Here is a 19,148-nt window from a genome sequence, read left to right on the forward strand (position 1 = left end):
GGTCATTTCCCAAAACTTATGACCCTAGGTGAGGGTTGGGACGTAAATGGACCAGTAAATCAAGAGCTTTGCCCTTCTGGCTTAGCTCCATCTACACCACAACAGTCCGGCGCAGCGCCTGCATCACTGCAGATGTTGTGCCAAACCATATATACATCGTAAGCTCCATTCTACCCTCGCTCATGAACAAGACCCAGAGGTACTTGAACTCCTTCACTTGAGGCAGTAACTCTCTCCCTCACAGAGTGGGTAGACTTGAAGGTGCTGACCCCAGTGCATGCTGGAGGTCACAGTGTGATGAAGCCAACAGAACTACATCGTCTGCAAAGATGTAATTCTGAGGTCCCCAAACCGGACCCCTTCCTCCCCCAGGCTGTGCCTTGAGATCCTGTCCATGACTATCACAAACAGAATCAGTGACAAGGTGCAACCCTTGTCCCTTGTCACCTTGCCCTGATTTTAAGGCAGCAGAGCATCAGTGAATCTTTGGAGATAACATTCACGCAAATAATGGCCTTCTAGAAAACCATGGTAAAATATATGTCTGTTTCTTTTTTCCTCTCAGATGAAAAAGCCTGCCTGCCACCAGATATACCCAATGCAAAATACATAGAAAACCGGAGTGGTTGGTATAGGGATGGACACAAAATCAGGATAACATGTGATGAAGGATATGAACCTAAATACAGACATGTCACAGCCAAATGTGATGGTGGAACATGGACGTCTCTGCCGGTCTGTGAGAGTAAGTCTGATGTTCTGTACAAACAAGCTGTAAAACAAAGACAAGTTATTCTTACGTTTAAGTTCTCACCAGCTAACTGAGCCAAGCAAGTAACCACTCATCTGAGCTCCTTTATTAACTCTTCTTTTTCATGACTAATATACCAATTTTCACAGAAAGTATTAATGCATGTGGCGAGCCCCCTAAAATCCCCCATGCAGTCATCATTCATCAGGAATACCAGGAGGTATTTGCTGCAGTTTCAGAGGTGCAGTATGAATGTGAAGATGGATATACTGTAGAGGAAGCAAACACCACAAAGTCCATCTTTTGCATCTATGGCAACTGGACTGAAGGCCCAACATGCAGTAAGTGGACAATGTGCTAAGACATGCAGCGATAAAGATGCTTTTTTTATTATTATTACCAGATACTGGACAAAGTGAAACTAACTTATGTGTCTTTATCTGCTCTGTATCTCACAGAATCTTCTAGCACCTCTGGCTCGAATGAGAGAACCAGTAGACCTCAAATCACAACAGGTGACTCATTCAGATTCATCACATGTATCAGACTTAGTTTATGTTACTCAATGCGACTTCTTAAATACTTCTTCCCATGCTGACCAGTTACTGTAATGAAACAGCCTTTGGAGATTATCCAGTTGTGATCACCATTTCACTGAGATACTATGACAGCAATAAATAACCTCTTTTATTTTGTGGTATTTCAGTCGACCACTGTGGAGCATACCCGAACGTTCCAAACGGTGATGTCGTGGAAAGGTATCGAACGTATATAAAGTTCCAATGTAATGCTTTTTACACACAAGTCGGTTTAGGCACCGTGGTGTGTTACAGTGATGGGACTTGGTCACAACTACCCATCTGCAAAGGTATAAACAAGTCAATACCAGTATTCTTCATTTCAAAGGTTTATGAAAGATGTTGCCCAAATAATGATACACATGTGTTTTTCTGGTAATTTTGTACAGAGGCGTTCTGCGTCCTGGATCCTGCTGAACATGTTGGGGCCAATTTTAGACTATCTGGAGTTGAGTATTTAAAGGAAGGAGAGGAGAAACATATTCCGTGTATTCAGCAGGATTACAGCAGCCGTGTTCAGTGCACTAATGGAAAAATACATTTCACCCAGTGTAAGTGTGTAATTTAGTTCTTTACATTTTAATTTGCTTTTAAATTTTTTTAATTTCAGCCTGTTTTATGGTCAGATAACATAAATGAATATTCACTTTTTAAGTGGGATTAAAGAAGAATTATTATGATAGAAAAGAACAGAAAGATAAATTGATACAACATAAGGAAACTAAAGCTTAAGTATTCAAAGGATAAGCCCGACTTAACCAGTTTTGTTTTGTAATATATCTCAAGAAAAGAACAAAAACTAACCATGAATAAATACAAATATACATACATACATATTATATATTAGGGATGCGTGTGATTAGTTGTCTAAACTATTAAATGTCCGCCCCCTCGCTAGTCGGCACCGGAAATATTAGTCAGTTAAACCAATTAGTGTTGTATTCATGTTTAATGCCCTCTATACACTGTGCGATTTTTGCAATCTTATAAGACCATTGCATGACACACTGTGAGACGTGAATCTAATAAACTTTGGTACCAAGTCAAGTTTGATGTGTGCAGATTGTACAATTGCCGTTTACTACTGAATCGCAGGTTACGACGTACGTCAATATGCAACATCATCAGCGTGCACCGCATCAGCCTACGTCATCCATCTGCGCCACCATAGGTAGCTTGCTCACCTGGAAGTTACAGTTCCTCCACAATTTCCTTCCATGCAGCGTCTTTTTCTCGCGGTCATGATAGCAGCTGGAGGAAACACCAAATAAACAAGGCTGTTGCTGCCACAGCGCCACCAATCTTTCCTCTTTCTGGTAGTTCCATGGCAAGCGATCATTTGTTTGGGTTTAGGGCTGGTGTCGCGGTTACCATTGTGTCATTTCGTGCTGCATTTCTATTGGTTGATTAGTAGACGTAGGTCGTAGCAGCTGTCACACTGTGAGATAGTCATCCTAAATTTCTGACACCATCAGAATTTTATCTCAGGTTATCTTTGGTAGCAAGACATTGACAACGGCTGTCCTTGAACCTGTCTCAGTGCGACGTAAGACCACCGTTTTAGAGCCACGACCAAAGATATCGCCAAGTTTTTCCCACGATGGCCATCTTTTGTCTGGGACAGCCCAGAATCGCACAGTGTATACCGGCCATTAGGCTGCTTAACTGTCATCCAGTGACAAATACAAATGTCTTTTACACACAAGTTGGACCAGAGACCATGGAGTGTTACAGTGATGGGACTTGGTCACAGCCACCCATCTACAGAGATATAAACAGGTCAAATACCAATATTTTTAGTTCTTAAACTCTATGAAAGATGTTCCCTAAATAATTGTACATGCTTTTAGGCAGAGAAAATGAACCAGCTGCTGCAAAGGGTGGTTCTGTAACAGCTGGGGGAAACACCACATCTGCTGGCAGCAGGACACGTCCTGCAGGTGGAGGTAGGTCATGGACCTTTTGGCATTTACTTTACAGTTAACAGTCTTTAATTTTTACGACGGAGTATTAGGGCCACATTAAAGAAAAAAAATTGGAGAATAAAGTCGAAATATTACAAGAAAAAAGTCATAATATTACGAGAATAAAGTCGTAGTTTTTAAGGAAATAACCAACAACAAACAGAATATCAGATTGTCTTTCATGCCGTTGTAAGTAGCCTACTTAATTAGGTTCGGGAACCGGCAGCGTGCCGGTTCTGTGTCAGTCGAAACTCCGGGCCCAGCTCTGCCACTGATTGGCCAGTCTGACATCCTTCATAATACATATAGAACGTTAGTGAAACACATAGGCCTAACAGAAACATGCTTTCGTTTGGGGACAAGTTAGTGGTCACGTTACTCGTTCCACAGGCGAAGGACTCCGGACACATAGCCTACAGTAAATACACCGGTTGTTAGTAACTTTTAACATACATGAGTCTTTGTGACTCTTTACTCTTGTCCCCTAACTAACGCTTGATTCTGTTTCACTAACGATATTTTCACCCCATTAAGTCACATCCCGTTATTTCCTCTGTAAACCTAACATTACAGCAGCCTACAAGCATGCTGTGTCAATAAATCAGCTCAGACACTGTTAGAAATGTAGTATTTAGCCTAATAACATCATGCTACAGCAGTAATAACGTCAGCTTTAGTCAAATGGTTCTAGCTCTCCCGCTAAATGTCATAAACTCTGGACACATGTTCCCTGTATGTTGACATGATAATGGCCGCGTTTCCCAGATCGCTCTTAGCTTAAGAAGATCTTTCACTAAGGAGGAGTTGTAAGATCGAGCTGACCCACTCTTAACACTCTTCTTAGCCACCAAATGCTCACAGATCCAGCCGCAGCAGGCACATTAATATTACACTAGCCTAAGCAAGGAGATGTTGAAACAGTGATGGGGACAGTGATGAAGTGGTGGGTGATCGATGTGCCTGACATCGATTAATTTAGAGTTTCAGCACCGCGGTAGTGGCCAGCTCCTGTTAAGATATAAACAGAATGAAAGCGGACAAGGTCATTACAGAACTTGTCTTGAGAAATCAGAGATTAAATGCATTTTCAATAGAGGCAACTTTTTAAATTAGGCTATTGCTTTCTTTTCACTTTGTGCATCCATTTAAGATTTTACTTGAGATCGCTCTTTAAGAAACTCTTAACAGGAGCTGGCCACTACTGCGGTGCTGAAACTAAATCAATCGATGTCAGGCACATCGATCACCCACCACTTCATCAGCCATAAGTCACACACAGCCTACTTATTTTTCGTCTTATTATTTTTCTTCCGCCAGATTTTGGTGCGTAACTTCTGCCACAGCTCTGAGCGCACACAGGGTGCTTAGGCTAGTGTAATATTAATGTGCCTGCTGTGCAGGCACGGCGCCAGGATTTTTTCTCTCCCGGGGCTAAGGGGGAGCTTGACCGATACGTGGGGGTGCTAAGAAAATAATTGATTTTCATGACTTCAGTTACTTTATAAGAAGGTTCTTGTTTTTTCAATAAAAGCAGCTATGATAGGCTACACAGCACAAGCATGTTCAATACAAAAGTGGTTTTAACTGAATTTGGCCAAAGAATATCCAACAAAGTAGTTAAGCCTAATACAAGTGACCACAAGGCAATGGCAAAAATGTTTCACGTGCAAAGGTGACAGATTCAGAACCGGACAGCGCCCATGCGCCTGCCAATAACCAGACAATACATCCAAAATGCGACAGCAAGTGTATTTATTCCATATGCATAATTGATATGAATATTCCAGCCATTTGTAATCCTCATACCATCTACGATTGAAGTAGCGATCCTGCTGTCCAACTTTCGTGGCTGGATAACGCCGAAGAAGAGGCCGCCTTGGTTTATCAACAGGTGACTAGCTTAAATCAGAGGGAGCTGTGTCTGTGTCAGCAGTGCAGCTAACAGGGCTGTAGAGCAGCTAGCAGCGATGGACTGCTCTGGAACTCCTTCAGGTCCTGGCTCACGAGTTCCTCTCTCAGATTCATTTTTCGAAACTCCCTCTTCTTCTTTGTCCCACTGGGAGACTGAGACTGGGTCTTGGTCTTCATTTTCACTAACGTTCTATATGTATTATGAAGGATGTCAGACTGGCCAATCAGTGGCAGAGCTGGGCCCGGAGTTTCGACTGACACAGAACTGGCACGCTGCTGGTTCCCGAACCTAATTAAGTAGGCTACTTACAACGGCATGAAAGACAATCTGATATTCTGTTTGTTGTTGGTTATTTCCTTAAAAACTACGACTTTATTCTCGTAATATTATGACTTTATTCTCGAAATACTACGAGTTTTTTCTTGTAATATTTCGACTTTATTCTCGAAATCTCTGATTTTTTTTTTCTTCAGTGTGGCCCTAATACTCCGTCGTAAATTTTCTAAAAGTAGTAATGATGAATTGTTTAAATGTTACTCTGAATTAGAAATAAAGTGATGCCAAAGAACACCCCAAAGTGATACTAACTGTATGTTCTGTCCTGTATATCAACCTTTATATGCTCTGCATCTCACAGGATCCTCTTCCACCTCGGGCTCAAATGACAGGCGACCTCGACTCATACCAGGTGAATCATTCAGATTCATATCTTTTACATCACATGTATCAGACTTGATTTATTTATTTGGTTTAACTTTTCAAATACTTTCTTCCTTTCTGACCGGTTTAACACTGTAATGAATGTTACCTCTTTTTTAAATTCCAGTCGACAACTGTGGAGCATCCCCAAACATTTCAAACGCTGAGGTGAAAAAGTATCGAATGTTTTTGAAATACCAATGTAAAGCCTTTCACACACTCGTTGGTTCAGACACCGTGGTGTGTTACAGTGATAGGATTTGGTCACTACTACCCCTCTGCAAAGGTATAAACAAGTCAGTGCCACAATTTGTCATTCTGAAAGTCTATTGAAGATGTTTCCCAAATAACTATACATACTATTTCCTTTCTATGTTTTTTTGTGCAGAGGCACACTGTACCTTAGATCCTGCTCAGTATGTTCGGTTCTTTATTCAAGTATCTGGAGCTAAATTTCTAAGGGAAGGAGAGCAGAAGTATTTTCCATGTGTTTGGCGAGATTACAGCAGCCGTTTTCAGTGCACTAATGGAAGAATAACTTTTACAGCATGTAAGTATATAAGTAAGATCTTAACATTTTAGTTTGTCACAATACTTTTAGTTTCAGCATTTTTATTGTCAGATAACATATGTTAATATTAACTCTCCATGATCTTAAGTGATTCAGATCTAAATCACTTAAAGTGAGACAGTTTGAAGAAGAATACTGAAGGAAAACAAACATATTAAATCCATACACCATATTATTTAAAGAATAAGCCTGACATTAGGTTTTGTGTTGTCAATAAAAGAACCAGGATTTGCCTGTGGACAGCCTGATATATAGCCTGTGTAATAAAGCAGAACAGATTTTCTTCAGTCGGTTCAGCCATGCAGAACTTCAAAATAACAAAAATGTGTGTGAATATAACAACTGAAATATTCACTGCTCTTCTGTTATTGGATTATTTTTAGGTTGTTCTACTTATGACCATCAGCGGGTGAGTGTTCGTCTTTGATTTACTTTTCAAAGAATTACGTTGTAATAAAATGTAACTTTATTTTGATCAGTTTTATGGTCATTAATTACATGTTAACATCATTGCTTATTTTTTGTGTTGTAATCAGAGAATTTGCTGATAAAGCACAGCAGAGGAATCACTGCTGGACTGACAACTAAAGCCAAGTTGGAAATTTCCTCCGTCCTCCAAATTCCTCCACCAGAGAACAACTACACCCATTTTTTTCCTTTCTGTTTACTTTTTTATTGAAGATTCATACACACAATTTTGGAGCTGATTGTTCTTTAACAGTCAGTTTAATGACACGATCAATACTTTGAAAAAAAATAAAGTTTATATGACCTACAGTCATCTGAATAAAATCTTAACTGAGATCTGTGTATTATTTTGTCTACAGTTTGTTTAGTACAGCCCTTTTACTAAGTATGGATATATCAGAAAGGAAATGTTTATCTTATATAAATGTACTTGAGACAGTATCACTGGCGAGTTCGCAGACACATGGGCTGGCAGATTCACAAAGTTCACTGTCTGTGTCAGTGCTTCATTGACTCTTTGTCTGGCAAGTTAGCAGCTGATTTTTAAATGCTACAGGAGGAGCTGTGGATGCGTCACCAACACTGATCCTGATTCAGAACAATTCCTGAAGGTTCATTTACTTGATGTACGGGGGGCACACAGCTGGCATTAGCAACATGTGCATATAATGACTGCTTCCCCAAATAAACTGTACACATCAGTGGCAATATCATAAACCTGGCATGGCGCACATTATTAGATTCACCATGCGTGATATGTCGAGGACCGTAGGAACTTTAAGCATCAGACGATAATTTCTGTTTTTACAGTTTTTGGCTATGATCAATTTGCCAATTTTTAAAGAACACATGCCTTTTAAACCTGCCAGCGGGATCTGGTTCAGAGGGTATTTAACATAAATACAACATACAATCATTTAATGTTGTATGTCCCTCCTCTAAGCCAAAATACAAACACAAGTCCCTCCTTAAAAATTATTGGACATGCATCTGTAGAGCCATGCTGCTAACATGGCTAAAAAGGAATATTACAGGAGTTTATGCCACGTTGTGAAAATTAAACAGATGTAAAGTTTTGTTATAATGATTGTACTATAGTGTTATTTGTGACTGCAAATGTGGTGACTGTGTGGATGAAATGTGGTGACTACTTGACTTTAAAAATGTGAATTCAACTTAAATTCCTCCTTTGCAGCAGATAATTATTTTACTGCTCAAACGTCCCTTTAGACATGTTGTATAACATCTAGAAATACTCTGCTGTGAATAATCATTTGTGTCTGATAGTGTTCTTCTACACAAACTTCAATTAAATAGTTAAAAATTCTTAACATGGCACCGACTCCTTCTTCCAGAATTGATGAATGTTATTGAAATGTGTATTCCCAGTATTCTTGTACGATGTTGCAGCTATGGACTTCTCATAAATACAATAAACGAACTACATGATAAAATGTTGTTGTTATCTGAAGATATTTGTTTAGTAAAAGAACAAGTAAGATATTTGTAAGAATGCAACTTGAGTTCAGTTTCACACTCCAGGAGCAACTGTACATGAGATGATTCAATGTGCAGGTTTACTGAATATAAAATGTAACAGACCTTTAATGACTCTGAGCAGCTCTGACTATGTGTCAAGCTGGATAAATAATTGAATCAGACACAACACTGACCTCTGATCACACACGTCGAAAAAGCAATTGTGAAATTTGTCTGTAAATAATCCATTTTTGCAGAGACTTTTATATATCAGTTGATCTGAGGTTTCCTGGTCGTTCTCGACAAATGAATCATTGTCACAGGCCTTTCCCAGATTTTAAATGTTGAATTCATACAATAAATCCAAAAAACCTGTGCTGCTCTTTGAAGCACATAATGTGACAGTAAATGAATGGATGAAATCAACAGTATCATCTGAGGTCAAAGAGCAACACCGAACAGGAAACTATAAAATAATGTTTGTAAGAAGCCTCGTTTCAACAAGATACTGATGTAAATCTGCAGTGATCCAAACTGTTTCTTTCTCATTTAATGAATCATTTGCATTTCTCAAGTAAATCTGCCTGAAATGTTTTTGTGGATCCAGGAGCTTTGTGTGCGCTTAAGAAGAGGAAAAAGGCGAGAATCTTTTTCGCATGTTTTTTCTCCTTTTCTGTGGGTGTGTCTGTGAACATGAAGCCTATTTGTCCATCTTTTCTTTTGGCTCCAGAGCAGCACCATGATGCCCGAGTGTTTACTCCACAAACATTTTCGGGAAATTCCCTCAACAATAATTAACTGGCTCTGATCTGGACTCGGCTCTCAGCTCTACTTTGTTATCGGGTGATTTCATTCCTGACAAAATGTGCGTCAGATACCTTGGATTTATTCTTCTGATTTGGTTTCCTGGAGCGCTACATGGTGAGAATATCAAACACTTTAACATACGATCATTTGAATTTCTTAACAACAAATACAGTTACTGTTTAGTAATCGTCCTTATCATTGTGTTTTAGCACAAAGTGCAGCACAGTCGTGTAGTGCTCCCAGACTGGATGGTGGTTTCTTTGCCCCAAAACAACAGACTTATTCTTACGGAACAAAGCTGAGCTATACCTGTGTTGAAGGACGTAAACCAGCAGTGAAGGGTTGGTGGGCAACAAGCACATGTCACAATGGAAAATGGTCTCCTGAACCACAGTGTATAGGTAAGTGTTCCTAAACATGTCTACTGTTGCTTCCTTTTGTCCCCATGGTTGCAGCGTTGTTGTCATTCTGTCGGATGAATTGTTATAACTTTGATGATCCTCTGACTTCTCATCTAACACCATCATTTAATTTCTCAAATAATTTGGTTATAACTAAAGGAGAGAAAAAAATAGATGGATAAAAATAATAGATACATACTTTCCTTCCAACAAGCTTATTATAAAATTATTATGTTTTTTTAGTTATCACGCAGCCCCAAAAACTTTTGTGCTCTCCGTGCCACCTGCTGCAGCAGTGCAACATGCAAAGGGCTGGGTGAAGGTGAAAATTTAGGTGCAGATTTGTGGTGATGTGTGTTCATGTTGTGATGCTCTGAACCATCAAGACATTTCCTGAGGTAAAGCTTTCACATGTGCCGATCTAAGGTTATATTCACCTTTTCATCCCCAGGTACCCTTTGGGGCTCCATGATAACTAAATACCTGCAAAACACTTTATATTTTCATCAGCTTCAGCAGGACTTCATGTTGAGTGCTAGCATCTATCCGTTTTATCCACATATCTGGGGCCAGGTCAAAGGGACAGCAGGTTAAGCAAAGTACTACAAACATCCCTCTCCCCAGCAACGCACTATCACTTCTGTCCATGATCTCATTCTTTCGGTCATTTCCCAAAACTTATGACCCTAGGTGAGGGTTGGGACGTAAATGGACCAGTAAATCAAGAGCTTTGCCCTTCTGGCTTAGCTCCATCTACACCACAACAGTCCGGCGCAGCGCCTGCATCACTGCAGATGTTGTGCCAAACCATATATACATCGTAAGCTCCATTCTACCCTCGCTCATGAACAAGACCCAGAGGTACTTGAACTCCTTCACTTGAGGCAGTAACTCTCTCCCTCACAGAGTGGGTAGACTTGAAGGTGCTGACCCCAGTGCATGCTGGAGGTCACAGTGTGATGAAGCCAACAGAACTACATCGTCTGCAAAGATGTAATTCTGAGGTCCCCAAACCGGACCCCTTCCTCCCCCAGGCTGTGCCTTGAGATCCTGTCCATGACTATCACAAACAGAATCAGTGACAAGGTGCAACCCTTGTCCCTTGTCACCTTGCCCTGATTTTAAGGCAGCAGAGCATCAGTGAATCTTTGGAGATAACATTCACGCAAATAATGGCCTTCTAGAAAACCATGGTAAAATATATGTCTGTTTCTTTTTTCCTCTCAGATGAAAAAGCCTGCCTGCCACCAGATATACCCAATGCAAAATACACAGGAAACCGGAGTGGTTGGTATAGGGATGGACAAATAATCAGGATAACATGTGATGAAGGATATGAACCTAAATACAGACATGTCACAGCCAAATGTAATGGCGGAACATGGACGTCTCTGCCGGTCTGTGAGAGTAAGTCTGATGTTCTGTACAAACAAGCTGTAAAACAAAGACAAGTTATTCTTACGTTTAAGTTCTCACCAGCTAACTGAGCCAAGCAAGTAACCACTCATCTGAGCTCCTTTATTAACTCTTCTTTTTCATGACTAATATACCAATTTTAACAGAAAGTATCTATGCATGTGATGAGCCCCCTAAAATCCCCCACGCAGTCATCATTCATCAGGAATACCAGGAGGTATTTGCTGCAGTTTCAGAGGTGCAGTATGAATGTGAAGATGGATATACTGTAGAGGAAGCAGACACCACAAAGTCCATCTTTTGCATCTATGGCAACTGGACTGAAGGCCCAACATGCAGTAAGTGGACAATGTGCTAAGACATGCAGCGATAAAGATGCTTTTTTTTATTATTATTACCAGATACTGGACAAAGTGAAACTAACTTATGTGTCTTTATCTGCTCTGTATCTCACAGAATCTTCTAGCACCTCTGGCTCGAATGAGAGAAACAGTAGACCTCAAATCACAACAGGTGACTCATTCAGATTCATCACATGTATCAGACTTAGTTTATGTTACTCAATGCGACTTCTTAAATACTTCTTCCCATGCTGACCAGTTACTGTAATGAAACAGCCTTTGGAGATTATCCAGTTGTGATCACCATTTCACTGAGATACTATGACAGCAATAAATAACCTCTTTTATTTTGTGGTATTTCAGTCGACCACTGTGGAGCATACCCGAACGTTCCAAACGGTGATGTCGTGGAAAGGTATCGAACGTATATAAAGTTCCAATGTAATGCTTTTTACACACAAGTCGGTTTAGGCACCGTGGTGTGTTACAGTGATGGGACTTGGTCACAACTACCCATCTGCAAAGGTATAAACAAGTCAATACCAGTATTCTTCATTTCAAAGGTTTATGAAAGATGTTACCCAAATAATGATACACATGTGTTTTTCTGGTAATTTTGTACAGAGGCGTTCTGCGTCCTGGATCCTGCTGAACATGTTGGGGCCAATTTTAGACTATCTGGAGTTGAGTATTTAAAGGAAGGAGAGGAGAAACATATTCCGTGTATTCAGCAGGATTACAGCAGCCGTGTTCAGTGCACTAATGGAAAAATACATTTCACCCAGTGTAAGTGTGTAATTTAGTTCTTTACATTTTAATTTGCCACTATGCTTTAATTTCAGCCGATTCATTTTGAAATAATGTACACAAAATTTAGAAGTAATGGGAAACAAATGAGGAACTAACTATTTAAGTACCTCACAATCAAATGTCATAATTGTTAATCATTAGTTAATGATTGATTAATTGGCAGCACAGTGGTGCAGTGGTTAGCATTGTCACCTCACAGGAGGAGGGTTCCTGGTTCGAGCCCAAGGTGGGGGAGCCCCTCCAGGTGGAGTCTGCATGTTCTCCCCTTGTCAGTGTGGGTTTTCTCTGTTTACTCTGGCTTCCTCCCACAATCCAAAGACATGCAGGTTCAGGGCTGCCCCTTACCAAATTGGGGCCCTAAGCGAAATTTTATTTGGAGTGATATTTCAAACTTTGCATTCAAGTTTAGTTCCCTCTGTCAACAAATGTATCAGTTACACACTCATTTCAATCAGTATTTCTCTCCTCAAAAGCTGACTGTTATGAATTAAATTCACCAACAGATGGCGACATTTACCTCCAAAAAGGAGTTGAAAACTTATATTAATAACATATATTGATAGGCTATAAACTTTAGCCAATATATTATATAAAGGCTAAAGTTTATAGCCTATCAATATATACGACCACCAACTGGTCATTTTACTACTCCTTTTCATCAGAGGTGAATGCATAGGGCGTTAACAAGACATTCAAGAAATGTTAATCAGGGCCGCTGGAAGAAAAAAATTTCTCCAGTCTAGACAGAGACTGGAGACAGAAATTCCTATCTAATGAGTAGCAGCTTAGGTGTTTGTGCGACAAAGTTTTATTTCAACAACACCCACCTTCAACGTGAAGCACGAGCTTCCTCTCGTTTTGCCTTTTTTTCCCCTCTTGCTCGCTCCTGACTGTCTTTTGGACGACATGTCGACAACTCTTCACCTGCTGCAGCTCTGCAAGTGCCTGCCGGCGCACCCCTCTGATTGGTCAGATGTCGAGTGCTGTCAATCATTGCAGCGACGCATGCACGGTCATATTACAGGTCTCTGCTCTCCTTCCTCGAGCTGATTCTACGCGCGTCTCACGGTAGCGCATATGCGCATCCATTGCGCAAATGTGTCCCCTTGCGCAAAATGTGGCCCCCTATGGAAGATGAGGCTCTATGCACAGTGCGTGTTCTGCGTTTAGGGAGGGGCGGCCCTGTGTACCCCCCTCATGGCAACAGTACTCCCCAGTGGCAGTGGCCCCCAGCAGGATAATGCACCAACCATGTCACACTGCAAACATTTCTCAGGAATGGCCCAGTGAATGTGACAAAGACCTCAAAGTGTCAACCTGGCCTCCAAATTCTACAGATCCCAATCTGAATGAGCATCTGTGGCACGTGCCATTAACCCACCTCACAACCCACTGGACTAAATGGATCTGCCGCTAACGCACTGGTGCCAGACACCGCAGGACACTCCCAGAGATCCTGTGTCCATGGCTCAACAGGTCAGAGCCAAGTCCGATCCAAGGAGGCCCCACCTTGGATTATCGGTACATCTGGGGTACCAGCACATCACAAGAATCCTTGAGCAGATTGGGACCTGGGAAATTTAGATGTCAGGTTGACACCTTGAGCTTTTTGTCACGCTCCACAGGCCATTTCTAAACAGTTGTTGTAGTGTGGCAGGCTGTTTTTTTCTGCTGGGGGGCCACTGCCATTGGGGAGTACTGTTGCTACGAGGGGGGGTACTTGGTCTGCAACAGTGTTTGACTGGGTGGAACATGTCAGGTGGTGACACATGAATGCCAGAACCAAAGATTTCCCAGCACAACAATGCATTGGAACAAAATAATCAAATATATTCACTTCACCTGTCAGTGGTTTTAATATTTTGGCTGATCGGTGTATATGCAGTGGTTAGCACCATGGCCTCACAGCAAAAGGGTTCCTGGTTTCGAACCTAGGGGATGGGGAGCCCTTCTGTGTGGAGTTTGCATGTTCTCCCTGTGTCAGCGTGGATTTTCTCCGGGTTCTCCAGCTTCCTCCCACAGTCCAAAGACATGCAGGTTAACTGGTGACTCTAAATTTCCCATAGGTGTGAATGTGAGTGTGAATGGTTGTCTGTCTCTATGTGTCAGCCCTGTGATAGTCTGGTGACCTGTGCAGGGTGAACCCTGCCTCTCGCCCAATGTCAGCTGGGATAGGCTCCAGCATCCTTGTGCCCCCCAACAAGAAAAGCGTTTGCGGAAAATTAGTGAATACGTATATGTACATTTTGTATAACAATAATGTTTTCTACTTAGGCATGGAAACTGAACCAGGTGCTGGACAGAACGGTTCTGCAGAGGTGGGAACAGCTGGTGTAAACACTACATCTACTGGGAGTGGGATACACCCTGAAGGTGGAGGTTGGTTATTGATCCGTATTAAATATGAATGAGTAAATCCATTGATGTGGGCTCTCTCCATAGAATATGTATATCCATTGTGTTTTCTCTTTTCCATTAAGGCAGCAGACCAGGTACTGGACATGGTGGATCTGCAGGTGGGGGACACACTACATTGACTGGCAATGGGACAAAGCCTGTGGGTGGAGGTAGGTTTGGATTTGGATGAGACTTGAATGAAGAATATAATATAATATAATCTTCAGTGTCAATTGTGTGGACAACAGTATTGTCGGCAAAGATGTTTAGACGTTCTGAGAGAATTTCATAAAAACATCACAGTGTGATACTCAGTGGTGCGTCCGCTGTATCTTACAGGGTCTGCTAGCAGCTCCGAAGAGAAAGAGATTCAACTTCAGATCACAACAAGTAAATAAGTTGATTCATTTTTTCTTTTACATGATATGATAAACTGTGTTTATACAGCAGGTTTCAAAACTAAAGTTGTCCATCCGGGGTATAGCATACCACCTGGGGCCCTTGGCATCTAATCTTCATCTTCAGCCTTACCTGGCCTGGCACCCAGATACATTGCTGAGCCCCTCTGCCCCCTTTCCAACACTAGATCTCTCAGATCCTCAGACCAGTTGCTCCCGGCAGTCCCGTGATCCAGACTAAGGGGGAAGGGTGATAGTCCATTCGCAGTAGTTGCCCCAAAGCTTTGGAACAGCTTACCCTTTTCAACACCCACATGTTTTCTAAGGCCTTTGATTGTCCTTAAGGTTGTGTTTTAACTTTTATATTTTATTGTCAGATCTCACTATTCTATGCTTTGTTTTCTTTTTTTTACTTGTTTATTTGTGCATGTTTTGCTGTAATGTAATTTTACTTATTTTACTCTACAGCTCTTTGGTCAACTCTGGTTGTTTTTAAATGTGCTTTATGAATAAATCTGATTTTATTTGATCATATGGCTGAACCAGGATTAAGACATTTGAGACGGCAATGAGGCAGGTACATCACATGCACTGGGTAATATCTCCACCAATTCAGGGTTATTTGGTCAAAAATATTGTATTTCATTCATTTCTAACCAGTAAATTACAGCAATAATTCTCCAGCCATTTACCAATATCTGTATTGAGTGGTTTGGGGGTAGATTAGTTCCATCAGTGAGGCAGCCAGTAAGAAGCTGACAGAATCATTTACTCTGATATGACAGCTTGAAATATTTGTTAAGAGAATCCTCTTTGTTGATTTATTTTTTTATTTCAGTTAGGACCTGTGGAAATCACCCCGTAGTTCCTAATGGTGATGTTGTGGAAAACAATCCAATGTTTTTGAGGTACCAGTGTGCTCCATTTTACAAACGAACGGGTCCACAGAGTGTGGTGTGTTACAGCAACGGGAAATGGTCAGAAACACCCACCTGCAAAGGTAAAAACAAATCGAGTCTAAAGGATGTCAAAGAGTGTAGCTGGAAAAAAGTTAACAGTTTTCTTTTTATTGTTCCTTTTGTGCAGCTGCCTTCTGTTCTGTGGACACTGGTGACTATCCTGAATTAATACCTGCTGGAGTTAAATATATAAAAGAGGGTGAGAAGGCGAGATTGGAATGTGTGCATCAGGAGCGATGGTGGACGACTCATTATTCTGTGGCTCGCTGCAATAATGGAAGAATCAGACTTTCCAGATGTAAGTATCACTTTAAACTCATTACAGATTAACAAGAAATACAATAAGGTCACAGATTTCTCCAAATCACTGCCAGCTAAGGAACCATATGCTGTAAAGCCCTGTGAGGCAAACTGTGATTTGTGATATTGGGCTTTATAAATAAAATTGATTGATTGATTGATTGATTGAGTACTAACTATCTGACAGATAGTATAGTCTTCATGCTAGAATAGAATAGAATAGAATAGAATAGAATAGAATAGAATAGATCTTTATTGTCCACCATGGGTGGAAATTTGTCAGCTCACCAAACACAAAAGACAACATTGTAAAAGCAGACCAATAGTCAGTAAGACAAGCGTATCAAGTCATTACAAAACACTTTAACACATTTAATCAGCTCATTGTCTGTCTGTGGTTTAAAACTCATCAGTCTGGGGATGAAGGACTTCTTAAATACACAGATCAGCCAAAACATTAAAACCAATGGCGGGTTAAAGTGAGTAACACTGATCATTTTATTACAATGCAAGGTTCTGCTGGGAGACCTTTGGTCATGGCATTCATGTGGATGCCACTTGACGCCCTCCACCCACCCAAACACTGCTGTGGGCTGAGTAACCCCCCCTCACTGCAACTGGAACTCCCTGATGGCAGTGCCCCCCCCCCCCCCAGCAGCAAAATGCACCATGCCATACTGCAGAAGCTGCTCAGGAGTGGCCCAAGAAACGTGACAAAAAGCTAAAGGCATCGGCTCTGTCTTCAAATCTTGTTTTGCGCAGATAATCAATTCTTTATTCTTGGCCACAGTAATTTCTAACTTACAGATGTGACACCATGTTTGAAGGACCTTAGTGTGGGCCAGGTAGGCAGCTTCACCTGATGGGTCTGTTTGCTGTATAAGATCAACTAAGGTCCTGTCTTCAGCATATTTAAACAATCTAAAATGTTCCTCATTTATCATGAATTCATGAGGAAACACACAGAGAATAGCACAAGGGAAAGAACACATCCTTGTGGACACATTTGACATGTTCCCCCTGACACAGATTCTCTGTGGACGCCAGGTGAGAAAGTCTCTGATCCAGAGAACTACCTGTGTTAGTGTTAAGATCAATTAGCCTTTTCAGGAGTATATGTGTCTTCATTAAGTTAAAAGCTGCACTAAAATCCACAAATAAATCCCTGCTCAACTAAGCTCAGCTAAACCCCTGCAAGCCACATATTCAGCATACAATCATGAAGTGGAATTGGTCATCTAACCACAGTTAGTAACCGCAGTTCCCAAAATGTCACTGATTTAGCACTGTACTTCTAATACCGTGATGAAGGCTTTAGCTGGCTTAGGTAGTGTTCACCAATATGGGTTGTCAGGTCAGGACTAGGGGTGTAAATCACCAGTTTCATCATAATCATCTTCTTCTTTCAAAATACACTTCTGTTTTCACAGAAAATTTAACGTTTACATACAGTCTCCTTCAAAATAAACACACTACATCTGTACAACACTGCTAACTGATGTTTTTTTTCCCTTCCTGAAACAAAAACACATGGTTAGGGTTAGGAAAAAAGAACAGGATTTGACTTTACAATGTTACAGGAAGCAACACGGGTGAAAGTCGGTGTTTGTTGGACCCATCCATCATCCCTCCCGCCCACCTCGCTCAGACTTTCAATGCGTTAAAAGTATAGCGCACCCAAAAATGAAAATTCAGCCATTATCTACTCACCCATATGCCGAGGGAGGCTCAGGTGAAGTTTTAGAGTCCTCAAACCCCTTGCGAAGATCCCAGGGCAGAGGGGGTAGCAGCACAACGCCACCTAATGATGGCTTACGGTGCCCCAGATTCAAACGTCCAAAAACACATAATTGAAACCACAAAATATCTCCATACTGCTCGTCCGTAGTGATCCAAGTGTCCTGAAGCCCCGACATAAAAAGTTAGAGGCAGTTAGAGCTGCAGGCTACAATGAGGCTAAAAACAGAGTTCAAATGACATTTTTCCAAACAACTTTTTATGTCGGGGCTTCAGGACACTTGGATCACTACGGACGAGCAGTATGGAGATATTTTGTGTTTTCAATTATGTGTTTTTGGACGTTTGAATCTGGGGCGCCGTAAGCCTCCATTAGATGGAGTTGTGCTGCTACACCCTCTCCCCTGGGATCTCCCCAAGTGTTGTGAGGACTCTAAAACTTCACCTGAGCCTCCCTCTGCATATGGGTGAGTAGATAATGGCTGAATTTTCATTTTTGGGTGCACTATCCCTTTAACTTTCGTCCTTGTCCCACAGCGTTTCCCTCTGACACCGCCGGGCATCCCTAAACTATACCGGCAACTGGCCGCATAACATGCCAACATTAAAGGACAGCTTCTTTCGTTGGTGTCTGATGCCGCAAATCACTGCCCAAGCGCCAGAATTCCACAACTTCGGAGTGAGACTGGGCTCGATCCACAGCTAAGGTCCCCTGTTATTTTTGCTGTGTGTTTTTCCACAGCAGGGCAGGTAAAAGATGTTAACGTGTTGGAGCTGAGCTGTTTGCAGAGCCTGTTGTCTGCAGCTCTTCATCAACATCTCACTGTGGCTGTTTCTGCTTTCACTTTCCTCCCTGTAGTTTTATTACATTTGTCTTAATTGAAGAAAAGCCGCTAACAAAGTTCCGCTAATTCAGTAATAGGGTCATTCCTGGATATTGGTGACTTTTCTGTCCCCAGGAAATAAATGTTAATATTTTATTTAAAATTAATGAAATATTTATGGTGAAAAGCTTTTATTATAGATTGAGGTCTTCTTTGTAAGATTAACACAAAATAATGCATGCAAAATATATTTATTTTAATTTTAATTACTTTTTGTTTTGGTCTCCAAAGCAAATTTTCAGTTTCAATGAGACACATTTGCGATATAATTATAAA

At 41.1% G+C, this 19,148-nt stretch overlaps 1 protein-coding gene across 1 annotated transcript in view; it reads left to right on the plus strand.

Annotated features, from left to right (window-relative positions):
• LOC144465050 (complement factor H-like) overlaps positions 1-19,148 on the plus strand; it is a 33,591-nt gene that overhangs the window by 1,147 nt on the left and 13,296 nt on the right. The window contains exons 3-25 of the mRNA XM_078172853.1: positions 566-745; positions 901-1,092; positions 1,210-1,266; positions 1,458-1,619; positions 1,719-1,880; positions 3,180-3,275; positions 5,843-5,893; positions 6,032-6,190; positions 6,293-6,454; positions 6,859-6,884; positions 9,220-9,343; positions 9,439-9,630; positions 10,858-11,037; positions 11,193-11,384; positions 11,503-11,559; positions 11,751-11,912; positions 12,012-12,173; positions 14,472-14,576; positions 14,678-14,764; positions 14,934-14,984; positions 15,079-15,231; positions 15,831-15,992; positions 16,079-16,249. Of these exons, the coding sequence (XP_078028979.1) occupies positions 566-745; positions 901-1,092; positions 1,210-1,266; positions 1,458-1,619; positions 1,719-1,880; positions 3,180-3,275; positions 5,843-5,893; positions 6,032-6,190; positions 6,293-6,454; positions 6,859-6,884; positions 9,220-9,343; positions 9,439-9,630; positions 10,858-11,037; positions 11,193-11,384; positions 11,503-11,559; positions 11,751-11,912; positions 12,012-12,173; positions 14,472-14,576; positions 14,678-14,764; positions 14,934-14,984; positions 15,079-15,231; positions 15,831-15,992; positions 16,079-16,249 (3,045 nt within the window). The remainder of the gene's footprint in view (positions 1-565; positions 746-900; positions 1,093-1,209; positions 1,267-1,457; positions 1,620-1,718; positions 1,881-3,179; positions 3,276-5,842; positions 5,894-6,031; positions 6,191-6,292; positions 6,455-6,858; positions 6,885-9,219; positions 9,344-9,438; positions 9,631-10,857; positions 11,038-11,192; positions 11,385-11,502; positions 11,560-11,750; positions 11,913-12,011; positions 12,174-14,471; positions 14,577-14,677; positions 14,765-14,933; positions 14,985-15,078; positions 15,232-15,830; positions 15,993-16,078; positions 16,250-19,148) is intronic.

This window comes from Epinephelus lanceolatus, chromosome 12 (assembly GCF_041903045.1).
Source record: "Epinephelus lanceolatus isolate andai-2023 chromosome 12, ASM4190304v1, whole genome shotgun sequence".
Lineage (NCBI taxonomy): Eukaryota > Metazoa > Chordata > Actinopteri > Perciformes > Serranidae > Epinephelus > Epinephelus lanceolatus.